At 38.2% G+C, this 22486-nt stretch overlaps 1 protein-coding gene across 13 annotated transcripts in view; it reads left to right on the top strand.

The window, feature by feature from the left end:
* Nucleotides 1-22486, top strand: part of CTNND2 (catenin delta 2) — a 629184-nt gene that overhangs the window by 380441 nt on the left and 226257 nt on the right. For all 13 annotated transcript variants that reach the window (XR_004356187.1, XM_032683409.1, XM_032683400.1 and 10 more), the window contains one exon: nt 5455-5649. Coding sequence is in view for 12 of the 13 variants with exons in the window: in XM_032683409.1 (XP_032539300.1) it covers nt 5455-5649 (195 nt within the window). In the remaining variant the exon portion in view is untranslated. The remainder of the gene's footprint in view (nt 1-5454; nt 5650-22486) is intronic.

Below are 22486 nucleotides of genomic sequence, written 5' to 3'. Positions count from 1 at the left end.
GTATTTATTTATTTAATAAGGACTGTAGCATTTCAGGGCAAGCATCTAAGGGCAACTTATGTCAAATAGGGTTTTCAGCCCTGATGTGCTATTTGAATCAAAAAGTTCTTTCAGTCCTCCAAAAAACATGCAACATACCAAAGCAGCAAAACTGCTGTGATTCCCTTTTAGCTTCTGTACTTGCAGTACCTTATCCCAATGATGGGTTTATTGCAGTTTTACCATTGTCTGAGGTTGGTTTTGTTGCTCGGTTTTTGTTGGTTTTTTGTTTGTTTGTTTTTAAACTTGTGATCTAAGCAAAGTTGTCATTATATTTAAAATTAACAAGTGATGCAGCCAGCTGTGGATCGTCAGTCCTCTTTGTTAGGAAGTTGCATCTTCTGAGTGCAAAGTGTTGTAATGTGTTCAGAGTCTGATTTTGATACTTAGGGCCTCAAATAGCCAGAGATCTACTGTGTGTTGAAAGGTCCTTTGTTGCAACAAAGGTAAGTTAAATTGAGTAAACACATTACTGCTAAGTGGTCATAGAACAGTTGTTGAGCTTCATCTTCAGCTAGTGTATCATTAATGATATTCCTCTACCACAGAAATAAAGAAAATACTTAGCAGGACTCTTGATCAATGTATTTTGTGACAGAGGGTTTTTAAATTAGGGCTGAATGGTTTGTCTGAATACTTTTCTTAATGTTGAGATGATCACATTGCATGTTTCATGCTTCCAATGAGCTCTTCAAACCTGGAGCAGTACCGTACGCTCCTGCTAATAAGAGGTGTTTAGAGAGCATCATGTAGGGTTTCTTCTTAGGGCTGCTACAGGGCAGGCAGGCTTGTTGTAAAGGCTTTCACAAAGAGCAAAAGTAAAAACTGTTCAGGCTTTCTTAAAGCGTCTGTAAATGCCTCTGAATCCATTCATTTGAGTAGTTCTAATGTCTTTAGTTCCTTGAAATGACAAATGCTACCAGTAGAGTGGTCTACTTCATTGACCTAAACTGTCAGATTAGCAGTGCCATTCAAATGTGTCTTTTGTGACAGTTCCCTAGATGAGAATTTATTCTCATTATTTTATTTATTTCCTTGACAGCCTGCACAAGCTCTGAAGAGCAATTAGGGATTATTTTATGTATTTCTCTTACATTACACCTGTCTGATTATAGTATTTATGTTCCTTTGGAAAGTGAAACTTCATCAAAAAGGAATGTTTTTCTAGGAAATAACTGTTTCACTATGCTGCTGAGGAAGGTATTATCTGAATAATGTGGAAACCTCTAGCTAGCAGGGTGATGGGTTTTAAGTGTAAAACATGGAGATGTGATTTACTGATCCAATTAGGTAGGACTGTGCTCTTCATGGGTTCTTTCTGTTGCCACTCCTGAATGTAAGAAGGGAGCAAATACCACCACATGTAAGAGTGTATTTTTTGTCTGGCCAGTTCTAGGTTATCATCGTTGCCCTAATCCAATTCACCTGACTGGCAGCTGTTTTATAGCCTTATGATCTTCTTTATACCTTCTGCTGTGATGCATCTCTAGGATTTCAATCAAATAATTTCTCAGTGTTTTGTCAAACAAGATTGGACTATTGGAGGAATTAATTATGAGATGGTAACTTGAACCCCTTTAGATCTTCTCAATGGTTTTGGATTTGTTTCCTTGGGTTTTTTTTATTAATCTAGAAGGGAGAAAAAAAACCCCACTTCTTCACATGAATCATAAAAGTTCTGGGTCTACTCTGATGTTAGATACATCATCTGTAGTTAACAACTTGCGGGACTGAAAATTTAATAATTAATTGTCTTTGAACTTGAAAGTAGACTTGTCTGTGAATGAGCTCAATATCTTATACTTCTCCAAGGGAAAAATAGCATTACTGTTAGGGCAGGTTGGCCAGGGAGTGGGGACAAATCCACTTTCAGAATATGTAGGAGAAATGTGTGTGGCATCACTGCTTTGATTTCAAGCAACCCAGAGAAGTGCAGTGTATGGGAAGGCAGCTGGCTGAAAACAGGGTTTGGCCAAGCACAGTTTGGGGTGAGCCATGCGTTTATGGTGCCTCTAGGTTTAGGGAAAACGCTTCTCAGCCTCCCTGAGTAGGAGAGGGTTCGTGGGCCTTGTAAATAGATGTTTTGTTGCTTTCTAGTAGTAGATTGCTGCTTTTCCGTTCTGACTGTTGCTTTTCCAACCTCTGTGATCTTTAGACTGCATCAATGCAAGTATTTTTGAAGCCAGTGATACAGATCAACTTGCAGCTCCAGATAGGAAAGGATGGAGCTGTTTGCTGCTAATGCAAGATACAGGCAGGGGCATGTTATACCTCTCTCCTTCTCAGTACGTCAGTTCTTTAAATGCATGGTCTTTATTTTGATCAATTATCTTAACTGTTTTTCCAGTGTCTTGTAAAGCAGCAGCATATGGTGGAGGGCTGTGTGTGTGGTTGAGGTGGAATGCAGTTTTCTGAAATCCATAAGTTACCTGTGTGACCTTTCCTGGGTACAACACAGCACTGGCAACAAAGACAACTGTTGGTATAACAGCTATTGGTTAGTTGATTTTAATATCTAAAGAAAATGCACAATAAAAACCTTTTGCTCCTCAGTTGAGACTTGAATAAATTAATATATGTAAAAACTTTAAGAGCAATGGAAAAGAAATTTTAACCAAAACCAACTTGCTATTCTAGTTTGTTTAAATACAACCTTAATAGACACATTAAAAATTATAATGGTGATACGTCTTTTTATGTCTTCTGTTTTTGGTTTGTTTTTTTTTTAAACTAGATTTAAGAACTTCAAAGGTTGTTAGTATTTTGTGGTTTAATATTGATATCTGATAATTTGGAAGTAGCGTGTTAAAACTGCTCACTGGAAAGTATCGGTTTTGCTTGAAATTGAACATGTTTAAGAGACATGCTTTAAAAAGTGTACTTGCATTCTGATGGCCTAAATTTCTGAAATTCAAAAAGTGGGTTTGTATTTAAAATGAAAATATTTTAGTTACCTGTTGAAATCTTCATTTTCTTGAAATGTTAGAGGAATAGTGTCAATTATTCCCTGATAGAGTTTTAACTCTTTGAAACTTTTGGGGGGGATGTTCAGCCATAACCTTGTTATTCAGATGGCTTCAAGTTATTTTTAGGTTGCCACTTAACTGTTTTTGGGCAAGTTATGTTTTCTTAAATATTTGTCACATCTTCCTCGTCTTGTTTGCTTGAACTGTAATATGTTTTGATCAAGAAGTTTCTCTGGTTATATATATATATATATGTTTGCTGCTTAGTACAGTAGTGTTATAGTCTTAATCACACATGCAGTTTGCAAATAAACCTCTTTTTAATATTGGCATAATAAACTAATACTAAGCTTCAATTTAGTGTTAGACTAGTATGAGCACTTGCAGATTCAGAACTATTGGTAGAGTATGAAGGAGGTTGAATTAAGCCCACCTCACCATAAAATTACTCCCACTGTTTGAAAACATGCTAATATCTGAGTTATACTGCCACTAAGTTCAATGCGAAAAAACTTTCAGCTCACAGGAAGCAGGATTAAGAAGAAAAAAAATCTGTTGTTCCAAAAAGCATTGTTAATTTGTAAGTGGACAGAAGAATTGTAGTACTTTTAGATGGGTGTGTAATTCTTTACTCTGTAGGAAGTCTGGTTGTTGATCCAGATGTTGTTCAACGTCTGAAATATTGCCCTTAATTTCTCTATTTTTTTTCTTCTGGATACAGATTGAACTAAGTATGCATTGAAATTTGGACATGATCATAACAGGCTGTTTTTTAGGCCACTCGGAAGGATACTAGAATTTGATAGGAACTGTTCAAGTATTCCAAGACTCAGTCTCAAGGGTGCAGGGTTAAAGAACATTTTGAAAATGTAGACCATGAAGAATTTAATTCTGTAATAGCAATATCAACTTTCTGGATAATTACTGTAGTTATAGATAAAATATGTCTTAGGGATTCTTGGCAGACTTTCTAGTAAGGGGAACAACGGAATTACTTTCAGCAGTGTGCTAAGGGCAAGTCAGTCTGAAAAATGTTTGAAGGGAAAAATATGCAAATAGGACATTCCACTGAAAACATGCATAAACACTGAAAAATTCAGAAGAATACACATATATGGCACAAGCTGATTAGAAAGAAGGAAATGGAGTAAATTGTTCTTTTCCTCCAGACAATTTGTATTAAAGTTTAAGTAATGTTGTGTCTGTATATCTTTCTCATTTCTATCCTATGTTGCTATCACACCTTATTTTATATCTGTGTTTTGCATTTTAAAAGTATTTAGTATTTGTTTATGCAACAAAACCACTGCCAACACAATGACTGTTGCAGAGATTTTCAGCAGGAATGGCTACACCAACGGTCAGAGCAGTGCAAGCTGAGCCAGTAGAACATTACCCACATCCTGGATTTCAGCCTCACAGGACTAATCAACAAGGGGTGTAATAGATGTAACTTTGATTGCTTTTCTAAACATTTAAGTAACATGCTGCCACTTTGTGGTGTTCACCTAACATTTATGAACTGTTCCTTGTGTACTTGCTTGATACTTGCCTTCAAAATCTGTAATGTTTGTATGGCATCCCCATGACTCTCCTTGGGAATCTCGGTTACAGACCACAGAGATGAAGTACCTAAGTGGCAAAAGGATTAAAGTGACAAAACAAATCACAACTGGAAATATACAAGTCTCTTTCTTAAATATTATAATATAAAATATTTTAGTAGTAGAATAAGAAAAAAACCCTGTATCCTTAAAGTTTTTCCAGGAGGCATGTTTAATTTTTTCATCCTCAGAGAATATTTAAGTTGTAGAAAGTCTTAGGAATTTAATTTTTTTTAAATGTTGAGGGCAAAATGTTGATAAGGCACAACCCTTCTATTGCACTTTAGTGAAGCAACTAAAAGATCAGCCTTGCTGTAAAACTACATCTATTTATCAACTTCAGCTTATTTCATTTGTAGATCTTCAGATCTGGGCATTACATATGAAACTAGTTCTGACTGCTGCTCCTTTTTTCTCCCCAACCCTCCTACCTCCCCCAGTCCTGTTTCTTCTGTGGACCCGTTTAGTTGAGGCATATTTGTGTTGCGTAACTTCTGATTTTCTAGGTTGGGGAGGTTTTTTTGCCTTTTTTTGAGAAGCAATGGTAGTTTTTTTGGTCTCTGTTTAAGACGAGATGGTATCATGATATCTATCTCACCAAAATATCTAGTCACTTTGGAAGAAATGAGATTTTGGTGTAGATGCAGGCAACTGGATAAGGAAACTAAAGTGATTAAGTGGAACTGTTGCTACCCTTGCGTGATGTTTCTATTTGAATGTTGAAAACACTTATTTCTTAGTCTTGCTTGGGGCTATTTTTGTGTTTAAATGCTACTTTCAAGTAAACTTTTAATACTGTCACTTATTTTTTCTCTCTTAAATATCTCTTATAAATCTATTTGCAGCTGGGTCTCGGGCATCTTACAGCAGCCAGCACAGCCACCTTGGCTCCGAGTTAAGGGCACTGCAGTCTCCAGAACACCATATAGACCCTATTTACGAAGACAGAGTTTATCAGAAGCCCCCTATGAGGAGTCTCAGCCAGAGTCAGGGGGACCCTCTGCAACCAGCACACACAGGCACATATCGCACTAGTACAGGTAAGTGGATGTAACTTGTATGTGTCTTCTATGACATGTATGTTTTTCTTCAATACTAACTTCTTCTCTTTCTGATGTGCTAAGCCAAATGTATTATGTGCATGCCAGTCAAATAAAATACCTTTTGCAGATGGCAGCTATCAATAGAACCCCAAATACACACACAAAATGGAGAAATACTGAATGTACTATATGTACAGTCAGTTAACCTCATTTGGGGAGGGGGCTTACTCCTAAGGAGAGAAAATATTTCTATTAATCTGGTATTGTCTCTGAAGAAATTGCTGAGGTTTTTTTGCTTACAAAGGTATTTTGTGTGTTACAAAGGGACGGCAAAGTTCCTTTCCACATGAAACTAAAGGATTGGTCACTTGCTTTCAAAGTAAATCATAAGCAAATGTTCTTCCTTTCTCCTACAGAGATATGGTTAGGTATAGGACACAGATGTAAAATTGAAGTATAATATAAGGAAAACCTGTTAGCATCACTGGTTATCCATAAATAGTGATTGTCTCTGAAATACATTGGTGTACAAGTCCTACTTGCAGAATATCCTCTCAACCAAATGAAATACAGCTGTATGGTGGAACCCATAAATAGATCACAAATCAACAGGGATATTTATGGCATTTAATGCACAAAATAATTAGAGTACATAAATGCTACAGCCAAAATAGCCTGAAGCAGATGTAGAAAGAACTTGCCTTAGGAATTGTAATTATTTCTGGTGTTTTATTTTTGCTTTGTTGATTAAAGAGAGAAGATTATGTCCATTCTCAGGTCACTCCTATTTTCGTAAAGAAAAGGTTAAGTGCACTTTTTGGAGCAAGATACTTTGCTTTCTTTTAAAGCTTTTTTTTTTCTTTAACTTTTTTTTTTAAACCCATTTCTTCAAGGGCAAAACTGGCAGTTCTTGTGTGTCCAAAAATTCCTATTGCTTTACGCAAGTTTTGGGTATTCAGAATACAAGAGAAAATCCTTAAAAGGAAGGTTTTCCACAGAATTTTCTAGTTAAATATCTGTACAGCTTTATACTTTCTGAAGAACACCATTACACCATTTCTTTCCTGTTAAAGAAACTACCATAGCCTATGTTTTATGTAGAGTTATATATGTACATGAGAAAAGATTACTGTTCTTTTCATGAAGGGGACAAGACCTCTGCCTAAATCACTGAGCAGTGGAGCCAGGGGTAGTGATTGAAGCTGCTGTTAATGTTGAACTTTAGGCTTCCTGTTCCACATGCGGCTCATTGCAGATATGACTCCTTCCCAGACATACCCTGAAGAGAGTTTCTTGTTTTGCTTGCAAAATATCCCTTGATTCTCTGTGCTGAAGTAGCAGGCTGTCTTGTGACTGTAATCTTCACAACACCCCCTTAAGGAAGGAAACCCTGTCAACATAGATAACAATTATAGTGAATTAAACTGGGATGCAGGATGTTACTTAGTAGTACCTGAAGATGGGGTTTCAGAAGGAAGAGGAAAAACTAAAAAAAAAAATATACTGATTAGGGTAGCAGAAACACGCCTTGTGAAGGTAAATTTTATTTTGCAGTTTGGGATATGGATTTGAACATTGCTTCAGGCTCATTCTGAAGAATGACCCCATCAGTCCAGCTTTATGTCGGCTTGATCCTCCCTCACTTTCCCCACTGCACCCCCTATCAACAGGGTCAGGGGAAATAAAAGAAGATGGATGTGTGCCAGGCCACTCATTCTGTTGCTCTGTCAGTAGCTGTCAGCTGCAGATGCTGTCAGCCTTTCACACAACCAGACTGAAGAACTGTCAGTGCTCAGAGGGAATTTTGAGCTGGATTGGATCAGCTCTCAGACTCCTGTGTCTACCGCAAATGCCGGTAGGAACATATCCCTTCTGATGGAGACAATACAATGTTTCTCGAAATAGCAGAAAGGAGGGGAAGAAGTTCAACTGAAGTTTGCTCATAAAACTTTTTTTTTCCTTCATTGTGTTAAGTGGTTTCTTTTATTGTAGGACTGAATAGCTATTTGTCTTGCCTATTTGGTCAAGATATGAGGGATGTAGATTGCTGTGTACTCCATGAAGATAAGTGCCAAAGCTTCATGGCCTGTGTCTTCTGTGTGCATGAGTCATGGCGGGTGGGGAGCTTTGAGGCTTCACTGTGGTCCTTTGTAGACTATAGTTCACATCCTTTGGTTATCACAACAGTAGCTTTAATCATGAAGATGGTGCATGCTTTTTCACATGTGATGGAAGAAAAAAAGGGAAAGCAACCCTAGTCAAAAGACTTTGTCCAAAGTCTGGATTTTTTTGTCTGCAGCTAAGGCTGCCCATTAGAAATAAAAATTGCACTGATTATACCTGACTATCATTTATTTTTATTGATTCCTGTGTGGTTTTGTTTTGGTTTGTTTGTTTTTTGGTTGGTTGGTTGGTTGGTTGGTTTTGGTTTTGGTTTTTTGGTTGTTGGATTTTTTGGTTTTTGTTTTTTTTTTTTTTTTTTTTTAGTTTTTTAGGTTTGTTGGTTGGTTGGTTGGTGTTTTGTTTGTTTGTGCTTGGTTTTTTTTAAGAACATTCTTCTTGAATTTGAAAATTTCACTTAATTTGGAAGAATAAGTTACCAAGAATGGTCACTTAGTATAGACATCACCTCTTTCTCTTTTGTGAGGCCTTAAGTACTTATTACATTCAAGAATGTTTACAGAACTAAGGATAAAGCCCCCTCAAGAGTTTTTCTTCTTCTGTGTGAATCAACATTCAGTAAACAAAATTCAATAAGCTATAATTTCTCTATGGGGTAAACTAAATTAAGCTTGTTCTATATACTCACTGTTTTTTGGTGATTGAACTTTTGCATTTTTTTTTTGTATTTCACTTGTGAATGATGATGATAGTTTTACACTTCTACACAGTAGAAGGTACAAAGTAGTAGGGAGTTTCTGAACATCTCCCTTACTGGCATAACTTTATGAAGAATTAATCCTGTCCCTATCTAGAGTCACTGAATGATTTGGGTTGGAATGGACCTTAACAATCATCATATTGCAACCCCCCTGCTATGGGCAGGGGACTTTCCACTACATGAGGTTACTCAGAGCCCCATCCAGCCTGGTCTTGAATACCTCCAGGGATGGGAAGTCCACAGTATCTCTGGACAACCTGTTCCAGTGTCTCACCACCCTGACAGTACAGAATTTCTTCCAAATATCTAATCTAAACCTGCCTTCCTTCAGTTTGAAGCCATTTCCCTTTGTCCTGTCATTACAGGCCCTTGTGAAAAGTCCCTCTCCAGCTTTCTTGTAGACTCTCTTTATGTACGGGGGGATGCTATAAGGTCTCCCTGGAGCCTGCTCTTCTCCAGACTCTCAGCTTTTTGTCATATAAGGGCTCTCCATCCCTCTGATCATCTCCTTGTGGCCCTCCTCTGTACTCATTCCAACACACCCACATCTTTCCTGTGCTGAGAACCCCAGAGCTGGATGCAGTACTCCAGGGGGCGTCTCACCAGAGCAGAGTAGGGGGTCAGAATTGCCTCCCTCACCCTGCTGACCATGCTGCTTTTGATGCAACCCAGGACACAGTTGGCTTTCTGGGCTGCAGGTGCACATTGCTGGCTCATGTTGAGGTTTTTGTCCACAACCAAGTCCTCCTCCCCAGGACTAGTCTCAATCCATTCTTTACCCAGTCTATACTAGTGGTGTAAAATATAACCAGGTGTGTTACTATCATACTGTCTAAGCTAAAAATAATCTTTCAAATTTGACAACAGTAGCTGCAAAGGCTTTTTTGGTTGGTAGCTTTTACTTAACAATCCCTTTTAGTCTTCAAAGGGTAATGCATTCTCTCATATAAGAAATACCAGCCCAAACTTCTGCACTAAAAGTAGCAATAAATGTGAAACCTACTTTTGAAATGGGAATTCTCAAACGATGTGCTTGGAGGGAGTACTCAAACACAGTAAAAGTAACAAATTAATTTACTTACTGAATAGCAACTCATAACTTGTATTTGTAACCCGACTAAATAACACTAATAATTTTTGTTCGCACAGGTTCATTGCTTATTTTCCTCATAAGCCTAAAGGCCTTGAATTATTAATTTAGTAGAGATAAGCTTATATGATGGGATGTTTACGTGAAGACTGCTGGAATTTGAAGAAGGCTATTAATTAAGAGGGAGGAAGGGTTGCCTTTCAGCCAGAGTAGGACACGGAATTGATGAATGCTTGCTTATTTGCAGAATTAGAAGTTTGGTCTAGGGGTTTAGTCCGTAGTTACTGATGTTTAATTCACATCCATCAGGGACCATGCTTGTGGCAGGGGCACTCCTGCAGCACTTGTTGTGCTACCTTCAAAGCTGCCCAATGTCCCTGTGTGCACAGTCAGTTGCCAGGCCACCCTCCATCTTCTCTCTGCTCCTTCAGGCCAGGTCTCCTCAGGATTCCTCCCACTGATGCTTGAGTGGTTCCACCAGTGCACCACCACTTCTGAAGTTGTCTGGTACCAAAAGCTGTGCTTCCATAGGCTGCACCATCTCTTTTGCACCATGGTGGAGAGTGCTGATGCAGGAGAAGAGGCCTGTGAAATTTGGAATGGCAGTTGCAAACCAGAAAAGTCTCTTTGTGAGCTGGGTTTCTGTGCAGAGTGAGAATTCTGACAGGAGAGCAGTGAACAGCCAAGTGGTCTCCTTTTCAAAGGAAAGAGTTGTCTATTGCTCCTGGTTGTGGTTTCTGTTTAAGCACTTGGCAGTGGCAGGGAAAAACTCAGTATGTCATTGTCCTGTGATGCAGCTCAAGAAAAAATAACTGAGGGTGAGAATTACCATTCTGTTTCTGGACAGATGCTGTCCTCTTCTTCTCCACCTTCCTTTGCACTCCTGCCTTGTACTTCATTTGCTGAAGGGAAAGAGTCTGCACTGAGGGATGCCTTATGTCAAGCACTGCTCCTAGTAATATCTTTCTCCTGTAAAACTGTATCTTGCTTTAGTAGGGTAGGAGCTGTGTTTGCTTCTGGAGTCCAGTCTTTTGCAATGGATTAGGTGCTACTGGAGGGATGGGAAGAGGACCCAGATGACCATGGTAGTGTTTGCTGCTTCATCCCTGCTGCACTTGGCCTGGGCTTTTGCCGCCTTTGAAGTTAAACAGTGTTTAAGGAGAAGGTATAGGAGGAAACCTATAAAGAAGACAGAAGTTCTCTATCAACCGACACCTCAGGAAGTCTTCCATCATCCCCATTTCACCATTGGCGAATCAGAGCTCAGATCAGTCCAGCAGTTTAATTACCTAGGTAGCCTCATCTCCTGGGACGGTAAGATTGACAGAGAGATAGACAACAGGTTAGCAAAGGCGTACAGTGCCTTCGGAAAGCTTCATAAAAGAGTTTGACGAAATAAACACTTGAAGAAAAATACAAAGATCAGTGTTTACAGAGCCATAGTGCTGTCTACTCTCTTATATGGATCTGAATCATGGGTCATTTACCACCACCACCACCTGTGACTCCTAGAACGCTTCCATCAACGCTGCCTCCGCACAATCCTAAACATTCACTGGTCAGATTATGTGACCAATACATCTGTTCTAGAACAAGCAGCAGTCACAAGTATTGAGGCCACGTTGCTGAGAACACAGCTGTGTTGGGCAGGACACGTCTCCAGGATGAAGGACCACCACCTCCCTAAGATCTTGCTCTATGGTGAACTTGCCACTGGCAAGTTTGGGAGAGGAGCCCCGAAGAGAAGATACAAGGACTCCCTGAAACAATATCTCAGCCTTGACCATATTGATCAACATAACTGGTCTACTCTGGCCTCCAATTGGGAGGTCTGGAGACACGCTATCTATAACGCTGCTGCTTTTGAGAAAGCACGCAGGATCACCCTTGAGGAGAAAAGACAACACAGAAAGATTCGTGCCTTGCAGAATATACCACCTAAGGAGTCTTTCTGCTGTGCCTTTTGCAACTGGACATGCCTGTCTCATATTGGCCTTTTTAGCCACCAGCGTGCTTGTAGCAAATGTAGATAGAACCCTTCCCAAATCTCTGTTCGGGAAGCCCAGCCATGATGATGATGATAGGAGGAAACCTGACATTCCTTCTTTTGTCACAGAGCTGATGGCTTTCTCATAACATGACTGAGCCACCTCATTGTTCCATCTGATGAGGTACCTGTGGTAAGGATCAGGTCTCTATTCTAATAACCTAAAGGAGAAGTAGAGAGGGAGAAGTCAACCCCCGTTTTTCTGCTGCCTCAGGCAGGAACAGCCCATGCAAAACTGATGGCATTCTTGGTTTGTTTGGGCTTGTTTTTTGCAGGAAGGGGAGGTTGCTAGTTTGTTTCTTGCAGCTGTTCAAATAGCTTTGACCTCCTCATTTCCTCATTTGCATTGCACAAGTGAAGCAGGACAGTCCCACCTTTTTTGGTGTCAGTGCAAGATTCTCAGAGCCAGATTCACATACCATTTGTCCCCACTCCCTGCGGGCTCCCTCCCTGTGGGAAAGGCTGGACCTGTTCAAACGTCCATCTCATTGACCTGGTAGACAGATGTCTGGCATTGTGGAGTTGCTTCTGGAAAGCTGCACTAGTCACCATTTCCTTACCTCTGTCCTGCCTTCCCTTACCTCTGTCCTGCCTTCCCTCTACAACTGGCATGGTGGGACAGAGACCTGGCCTTGCTTTGGGAGGGAGTGCTGCTCAGCTGCCCAACAGCCCTGCCTTGCTAGTAGTCTGTGGGAACAGTAACTGCTGAGTAGGCCTAAGTAATTTTTTTAACAGATTTTACAGCAAGGATGGAGAACGGTTTTGCATGGGCTGCTTAATGCTGCTTTTAATACCAAAGAACTTGATTTGCTGCATGTTTTTTGTGTTGGTCCAGCTTAGCCTTTCTTTGATTCTCAACATTTTGTCATGTCTTTTAGCTCCTTTGTTGCCCTGTACAAAGGAGCATGGGGCTACAAAGGGTGCATGAATTGAGCCAAAGTACATAATCTTCAAAGACTGTAAATATTTGTCTTGACATGTAATAAAATAGTGGATATATTTGATATTTTTGGAAGTCACTATTTCAATGTGAAGATTTTTTTCATATTGTGAAGCAATTTTCCAATATTTGAAAATTTGCAATATGAAAAAAGATGTCCGAATCCTGTAGAGCAATTTACTCTTCTTTCAAGAGTAATTAAGTCTACTTTATTGCAGTTGTGTGGTATCACAAACTGATAGTGATTTTCTGTGCCTGTTTTTACAGATAAACTGTTCTTTTACCATTTTTAAAGCTTTAAACCTTAATCTTTTAACCTTTTAAGTTTGTTGTTTTTTTTTAAATGGTTATGAAGTTGTTTAAAACAGTGTGATAGAATCACAGAATAGTTTGTATTGGAAGGGACCTCCAAAGATTATGTAATCCAACCTTCCTGCAATAGACATGGACATCTTGAACCAAACTAGGTTGCTCAGAGCCCCAACCTGACCCTGAATGTTTTCAGGAATGGGGCATCTGCCATCTCTCTGGGCAACCTGTTCCAGTGCCTCACCATCTTCATTGTAAAAAACAACTTCCTTATATCTATCCTCTTTTAGTTTAAAACCGTTACCCCTTGTCTTATCACAACAGACCGTGCTAAAAAGTCCCTCAGCAGCTTTCTTGCAGACCCCCTTCAGTTACTCTTTCAAGCTTTCTCTTCACCAGGCTGAACAACTCCGTTTTCTTAGCCTTTTCTTGTAGATGAGGTGCTCCAGCCCTCTTATCATCTCTGTGGCCCTCCTCTGGCCCACCTCTAACAGGTCTACATCTTTCTTGTGATGAGCTGACCATAGCACTCCAGGTGGGGTCTCACCAGAGCAGAGCAGAGGGGCAGAATCACCTAGCTCAACCTACTGCCCATGCTGCTTTTGATGCAGTCCAGGATACAATTGGCTTTCTGGGCTGTGAGTGCTCATTACTGTGTCATGTCCAACCTCTCATCCACCAGCACCCCCAAGTCCTTCCTGCTCTCAATTCCTTCATCCCCCAATCTCTACTGATACAAAGGGTTTTTTGCATCTTGCACTTGGTACTCAATATTCAGCTGATAGCTTAAACAAATATGAATGGGGGTTTTTTGAACATTACTTGGAGACATATCTTTTTAATAGTCAATTACAATACCTTTTAGCAAGCAGTCCCTTGGTAAGTTGTTTGCTTTTAGCTATTTCAAATCACTGAAGTTGTCTGTGATTTAAACATGCTGAAAAAAATTTAGAAAATTGCCACAGCATGAAATGAAATGAGACTATGTAAAATGACACTGCGGGTCTGCAATTTCAATGTCATGGCAAATCACATACAGACAGCTTAGATCACAGCTTTCTGCACCTGAAAGGTGTGCAAACATAACTTCAGTTTTGGGAGTCAGACTCTTGAGTTTGATCCTTGCACATCACTAGTGACAGGTTCCGCAGGGTAGTTTGTATCCCAGCTGCCGTACAGTTATCTCATCCTTTCTCAGGTTGTGTTAAGTATTGCTTTTCAGCATAGAACTGGAATTTAGTTAACCGGATGCAGTTTCATAGACTTCAGATTAATGAGTAAAACGAATCTTCAGGAGTTTAGAGGAAATAAAAAACCTCCTGTATGCAAGCCGTTAGTTGTTGTCAGGTTCTTACAGGGAGCATCAATGAGTATGTTGGTATAGTATTAGTTCAGTTTCAGAATGGCATCTAGCTACTAATGAAAAGTTGCCTGTTACATGCTAGTTCCCACATTACAAATAACTAATTTAAAAATAAAAAGGGAGCCTTGATTTCAAATATGTTTTTATTTGTCTCTAAAATTGTCACTTCAGGCAAAAAGAGGAGCAACAGAAAAATCAGCTTTAACTTGCCCGGTTTGGATTAAACCCTTTGTCCTTTATACTGCTTCTCAAATCTGTATTTAGTTGTTGTTCATTGTGGAACTGCAAGAGTTAGGTTATAAATACCAAATATTGCTTCTTTCTGCTTAGATTGTGGCTTTTTTCTGGTTGGGGGACAGGTTTACTTGTTTGGTTTGGTTTGTTTTGTCACAAGCTGTTGTGCTGTGCACGGATGCAGTGTGATGGCACAGCTGCAGATTAATTGAGGATCATGCTGATAAATCACACAGCATGGAGTTCTGGCTATAGGACATAATGTTTTCAGAGAAATTAAAAAGAAAAACTATTCCTACCACTGCATCTCTATCAGTTTGGTAATGTTGTGATAATAGACCTGTATTCCTAACTGACATCCACTTGATAACATTGCTTTGGGAGAGAGAATTATAGGAAGCAAGCAGGGAACAAATCTTCAGTACCAAGTAAATTGAGCAGAAAATACCTTAGTGATTTGCATAAAGAATAACAAATCACCTCAAAGCAATACGAAGTCATAATCTCATTTCATTTGACAGATCCAGGGTGTCTAACCTGTGTTTTATTCTTGCATATATGTTTTAAGTGATTTTTTTTTTTCCAGGTACGGTATCATCATCTTTCTTGAGAAAGAATTTTTTTATTTATTTCCTTCCTATTAAAATTTTGGCAGGAGTATAACAAAATACATTGTTTTCAACTTCAGTGGTATCCCGTGGAGAAGAATGGAAAGGAAGGGAAGTGGCAGGAGGTCAAAACTGAATAAAAACACCTTTTGTAATCTGTAAGCAATATCCCTGTATTGGGATTGCATTTCTCCAAGTAAGATATTTGTAGTTTCAAAGTGCTGAGCCCATGATTGGATTCCATAGAGGAATTGTACCCATCTGAAGACAGATGAGATTTCACCACTCTGAATAGAAACTTTTTGAAGTGGTCAGTATCCATAGCCTCCTTCCTCTGTCCCATGACCAGGATACCTCCAGAGGCTTGTGTTTTGTTCTGTATTTTCTAATTCTCCTTTTTTTAATAGAAGAATGACTTTGGATCACATCTCAGCATTTCTCAGGTGTCCCTTGACTTTTGCCTACTATTGAGGGAGAACTGTATAAAATCTTACTCAGGGAAGTACCTACCCTGTAAATCTCATCTGCCACTGTTGTGAAAATACAGTGTTTGTGCCAGAGACTGTAGGTGTATTTATCATCTATTTACTGTACAAGTGTAGTCTCCATTTAAAGCCTCATCACATTAGATTTTAGTGATACAGGACATCTATTCTCATTTATGTACTTCAGTGTTGCATAGAAATGCAAGGTTGTCATTCATGAAATAAAAAGCAATTCAAACATCTTTCATAAATCTCCTTGTAGATTTTTGCTGAACAAAAACACTGCTGTGTCTGAGGTAACTACTCAGTAATGTCTTTAAGATGACTAAAGCTTTTGTTAGAGGATCATTCCTTCTGCACTATTATGTTTAAAGGCACTCTTAAAAATCACCAGTCCATTATTTATTCATTTTTTTTTACTCAAGCTGTAATCTTTTTTTTATATATATGACTGTCTACTTTTAGAACTCTTCCTTTGTTGTAATTTCAGCAGTGTACATGTAGTTTTTGTAAGTACATGTATTCAATGATACTAGTTTTTACTTAGATGGGTCTGACAACTTTTAAACTATCATTTGCAAAAGTTACGTTAATGGTTAAGGTGTACATATCACGTGGTCTGGCACTGGAACATAAATGTTATTACCTTAATAATAAAATAACTGTCTATTCCAGAGTGGAAACTACTAATTAAAATAGCTGAAGTTCAGTAAAGTGTTCTAAGAAATAACAGTTAATGGCCACTTTATTACTTAGGATTATACTGTACTAAATAAGAAGTCAAAATCTGAAGGAGAAGACATCCATGTGCTTGGTGGCCTGGTGGCTGCATGATGCAGTGCAGGCTCTTAATCTGTTATTGTCTTATAGTATTTATACATCTTCTTATATATTAATTGTGATTTTCGTCCATGTGTTCAGTTTTATGCCAGCCAGATGGATAGGAAACTCCTAACAGGGATTTTGAGAGAAGGGGATTTAGGAGTGAAAACAGACATTTAGTTGCAGTAGGCTGGTCTATGCTCAGTACTGTGGTCTGTGTGGTTTTGCTGTCGTTGGGTTGTTTTGTCCCATGCACAGACAAAATACAGTGATACCATGTAGTACTATAAAGAGGAAGAAGGTGATGTATATGTCTTGTATAGTACCATTGCTCAGGGATGAATTTTATCTCTACTGAGGAAATTTGCATGATGAATTTTGGTATCTCAAATCCTGAAAGGGCTGTTGCTTTTAAAGACGGTGGCAATTGTTGATTTCTCTGTTTAAATGCTCATGTAACAAATGAATTAAACTGCATGTTCTCCCCAAACTGAGAGATACAACTCAGAGAAAGAAGACACAATCTGAGAAAAGATCTTGGCAATAACACCTTCAGCAGCTGAAGCTGACATCCGATTATCACATTATGTGTATGCACCATTTTTTTTTTTTTTTGTGCAGCATCACAGGCAGCATCACTGAAACATGCTAGAAGCTGAGCCTCAGAATGAAAGTTGCATATCTTGGTGAAACTAAAATCTGGCAGATTTAAAATGCAGTCAGTTCCTGGAGGTGGAAAAGGAGTATTATATTTTTTAATACTGCTAGCTTAAAAAATGAGGCTTCTCCCCTGTTTGATTGTAAACAAGGAAGTCACTCCAGCCTGGAGTTGGAAATCTGAAATAATATATAGTTGCTTCGGCAATTCTAATATCTGCATAAAACCCACGGTGTCCCCTTGGACTATATGGATTTTTAAATTATTCTTTAGCTATATATGTTTTTGAGATACAACTTTTAAGATACAGGCTGTGTACCATGATGGACATCCTGTAACTGTAGAACCTGATGGTGCAGGATGACTGAAGGGAAGGATGTAGAATTGGAGAAGGTTATGGTTGTGGGGATGCAAGGTTGGGCACAGCAGTGAAGTCTTGTGACAAACCTGGCTGGGGAAGAGACTGCATTCAAATTTTGACTTTAGTTTCACAGAAGTCACATTAAACAGTGCTGCAAAATAAACTTGGATTGGAACTTGTTCATCTCAGGCATTATATCTAATGAACTGAAATACAAATTCCTAAGATACAAATTCTGTCATCATTGCTGCTCACTGAACTACTTATCTACCTATTTCTGCATTAAAATTTGCTTAGAGGTACAAAAATCCTATAGATGACTTCATTCATAAGGTATGCATTTTCTTCCATTGTCAGTCCTGGTGGAACCAAGTGATTTCAGATTGACACCAGCTGATCAGATATTTGAAACCATAAATAAAATAATTAGTAGTAAAGAAATGCCAAGTCTAAATTGGTGATTAAGAAAATTATTCCATATGCTGAGGGCTAGCCAATGGCAGTTATACATCTTCCCCAAATAGAAGGTGGGGGCGATAAAATAAAAGAGAGAGAGAGCTTTCCTTCAATAAAAAAAGATAAGTATCTCAAACAAAAAATTAATGTGAAAAGGAGGCTAGCATACAATGTGAGAATATGCAAACTGAAGTGGAACAATACAGGCAAGAGGAGCCTTCAGAGTGACCTGATACCAGCTGTTCTGTAAACAGAGGAGTAGCTCAGAAACCAAGGAAGGTTCAACTGATTCTTTCTGCACTATAGAAAAACGTCAGTTTCTAAGCAAAGGAATGTTCAGCCTTATTGTTACAATTAGTGTTAGATGTAAAGAACACTCTTAGAAAATGGAAATGAAAGGATACATCAATGCAGTAGCAACTTCAGTTCTGCAGTTTTCAAAAACTGTCAGGTTTTGCATTGTAAGAGGACTTATTGAACATGACAATATGAAGAGCACAAGTGATGTTTCCTTGCATTCTCTGAAGCAAGAAGTTTTCCTCCCACAAAACAGTGGCATGTAGATATTGCAATGGTCAGGAGATGATTTTAAGATTTTTGAAATAATCAAATAGCAAATGGTTAAAAATTCATTATCGGGATGTACACTTTGAATATGCTTATGACCTTCATTAGGTTAATACTTTTCAACTGCTGCAGTAGCAATGAACCTATTAACTAATTCAGAGATGCTCTGAGTATTTCCCATAGAAGTAATAGTGTAGCAGCTAAACAGCTACCTCTGGTTTTGGAGATGGGATGGGAAAGTGTGAAAAACATAAATCGCCTGTGATGGCATCTGGTAGGCACAGGGATGTTACCTCAATAAAAAAGGCTTTCTCTTCACATCTGGTGATAAAAATATTACTCAACATCTTGAAACAGCTTGTAGACAAACTAATTACAAGTAGGTGTAACAGTCAGGTACAACTAGTACTTGAAATTGTGACTAACATGTTCGTGAGTGGAAAAGAGACCTTTTTGGCTATATACCATGCTGTTCAGTATCAATTTCTTTAGTCTGCCTGCATTTCCACTGTACAGCATGTTATGTTCCCTTAAAAATACATGCCTGGTACAGCAGGGAGACCCGTGATTTGCCATGGCCAGCTGTTGAAGGCACTGAGCTGACCATGGCAGATCTGAGTGGAGGGAAGGAGCTTGTCTTTCCTCTGATTTACACAAAATATGAGCATGTGGAGAAATCTGGAGCCAGTGAAAAGAATTAGGTGGAACAGTCCTGGAAGCCCTAAATGGTAGATCTGTGGAAAGCATAGGCAGGCTGGATGGGGAAGAGCCCATCTCATGAAGATGCAAGATTTGCTAACGGGTTCTTTTTATTTGTCTCTGGCTAAGAATTGTGAGACTGAAGTTTTGATTGCAAGATGGACTAAATAGGACAAAATAAAGAGTTCAGGGAAGTGAGGGAGGAGCAAATGGAAAATGAGAAACAGAAAGTTTTGGTAGTTTTGATGGTGGTTTTTTTCCCATTTCAAATACAAGAAATCATGTAGTAAAGTTGTCAGCCTACACAGAACTTCTGTGGTGCTGGTATTTGCATAAGGTCCTGAGTGTTTGAAATCTAAATTGGAGCCTTGTATCTTGAAATCCTGTAGTGTTGACTTTTTTTTGTTTTGCTCTTTGTTTGCATGTCTGAAGTACAAAATTCCTTGTGTGTGTGTACTTTGACGAGAGGATATGATAGTGCCTTCATAAAATCTTAACAACCTTCAAGGTAGTTACTAATATCAATTATGGTTTTTCCCTCTTTCAGTAAATATTTTGTTTCCCTCAACCATATATTTCTCTAAAATTTTATTCCCTTGTGGGAAAAGCACTTGTGAAAAAGTGCCTCTAAAAGTAACTGCTAAGCAAATTTATTATCATTATTATTAATAATAATAATCGTGTTATTATTACATGTAAAGTTATTATTGCATGTAATGTAATAATGTTATTATTACATGTAATACCATACATCTTGAACAGTGTTAAACTTGACTATTTGTTCTTGTAGCTTTGGATTGCCCTTTCTAATCTATTTTGTTAAACTTCTTTTGCAAGAAAGCTGGTGCATGTTTTAAAACACTCCAACATTTTGAGGTAAAGTGTTTGTATCCCCCAAACTTGATGAGTTTTTTCTTAATTGATACAGAATTCACTGTGTTATTTTTATGGTGTACTAGATGGGAAAAGTATCGGTTTTATAAACCTTCCTATAGTTTTGCTACTAACAGAATTTGTATAATTTATGAATTCATAGAGGGATGATGGACATACCTTGCACTGAAAAGACATCTTACTGGGATCCAATTTTCAACTTTCGTGTGAGAGTATAAGTTAACTGCAGGTGCAAATCACTGAAGAAAAAAATAAAGGGAAAAAATAATTTTGAAATCTGTATGAAAGACACTAGGAGAAGGTTAATACAAGAACTGAATGTCTAATATCAAATAAGAAGAGGAAAAATTTACAAGGTGATATCCACGGATCAAACAGAGGCAACAGCCGATGTAGCAAGATAATTCTTATAAATGACTTTATCTTTTCTGAAGGTCTGATTGTTCTTATCTTAACTGGACAAAATGCCCTCTGACTTCTAGAAGTGTGAACTTTTTAGCAGTTCTTATATAAGTTCAAGAGAACCATGAGGAGGGCATATATCAGGTCTTTGGAGGGTTTTCGTTATAGTTAACAAGGGCTTTTTATTCTCTTTGGCAAAGATTTGTAAGAACATACTAAGTGTCTGTGTAGCACACCAGATGCTCCATTTGCTGAGGATGTGATTTTGAAGTCAGAGTAGTGAGGGGCTGAGAGGATCCAATATTTTAAGGTATTAATGACATGCCAAACTGATGACTTTGCTTCAGTTTTACTTGTGTAAAAATGTCTGCTAAAGCATAACCCTTTTACTATAGTTAAAGGTAAGTGGCTGTAATCAAATTAGATGTAAAAGTTATTCTAAAGTATTAGTTGTTTGAGTTTTTTTGTTTTCCTTTTAATTGATCTGGGTGGCACTGTCCAAACAAGCTTAATTGTGAATGTTTAAGTCATAGATTTGTTTCATTCTCATATTCTGAATATGGCACTTCTGTGTTCATTGTGATAAAATTCAAAAGGAAGTAACAGTCTACTAGGAAGATAATTTGAGAAATGAATCAAAGTGACTCAAGAAGCTTGTAGGTGTTAGGATGACAGCTAGTTTCAGTTCATCTAAATACTTATTTTGAAAATGAGACAAAGGAGAAAACAGAAAGAAAACTTTTCAAATAATATAAAAACAAACATGATTTCCATTGAACTGTCTTGCAAAGTAGATGAAGGAAAAGCTGTGGAATATTTTGCAGAGCAATCAACATTACAATGAAGCTTTTGTTTTCAGCAATATTGGTGATGTAGGTTTTTTTGCAATTCCCATATAATTTGTCAAAAGGCAAGAGCATGTTCTATGGAATGACAGTGCTTAAGAGTATACAATTACATTTTGGCTTTTTCGCTTGAAAATATTTCTGGTATTTAACTTGTTTTATTACTCTTCTCACAAGGCACCCAATATTGGTTTTAAATTCTGTGTTTTCTGTTAAAATGTGATGTTTGCCTTGTTTCTTTCTAATACTCAATTTAGCATGATTTGTGCATGGGATGTTTAAATATGCTTATAATGTTATTGCATTTGAACTGATGCAGTTTTATGAAAAGGTCTGTGTGTCTTACTACTAATTTCTTAAGGAAGTATATATATGTACTAACAATTAAACCAAAAAAATGTGAAAAATGTTCCTATATATGTGAGAAAACATAATCATAGAATCATAAGCTGCTTGGGATTGGAAGGGACCTTTAAAGGCCATCTAGTTTCAACTCCTTGCAGTGAGCAGAGACCCCTTCAACTAGATCAGGTTGCTCAAAGCCCCCTCCATCCTCACCTTGAGCACTTCCAGGGATGGGGTAATCAATAAGTGAGGGATCCCACTTACCTATGTTCTAAAGTTGTGATACATGTTATTGTAAAATTAAATACTTCAGAGCTGTAAGAAAAAAAGAAGAAAACAAGGCAACGATTCGATATAAATTTAAAATTTCCAGGAGTTGTAACTTTGGCAAGCACTAGGTCATACAAAACAGCGATAATTGTATTTAAAACTCACTATATTTCATTTGCTGACACATTGAGATAAAATGCTTAAAATCCCTTTTGTGGACCTATAGTACATTAAATATTTATTTTTAAATGTGCATGTTAATGAAAAATGATTGGGAAATCTATTATAAAAACCTGTCTCTGCAATATGTGGTTTAGTCTGCAGTTTAGCGTATGAATTTGAAGCTAGGAATAGCCCTGGACCTGGACCACTCCTTTTGGCAAAAATATTCTTGTCGTCTTGGGACAGGACGGAATGGCAAACCACCATGAGTTCATGTACCACTTCAAACAGCTCCATTTCCTTCTGAGCAGAACCAGCATTTAATTTGTATTTGTGTCCAGGCCAAAGATCATGTGGATGTTGGTCCTCTGGCCCTTACAGTGATAATCCATTTGC

Source organism: Chiroxiphia lanceolata, chromosome 1, assembly GCF_009829145.1.
Source record: "Chiroxiphia lanceolata isolate bChiLan1 chromosome 1, bChiLan1.pri, whole genome shotgun sequence".
NCBI lineage: Eukaryota > Metazoa > Chordata > Aves > Passeriformes > Pipridae > Chiroxiphia > Chiroxiphia lanceolata.
This window is presented reverse-complemented; position numbering and strand designations above follow the sequence as displayed.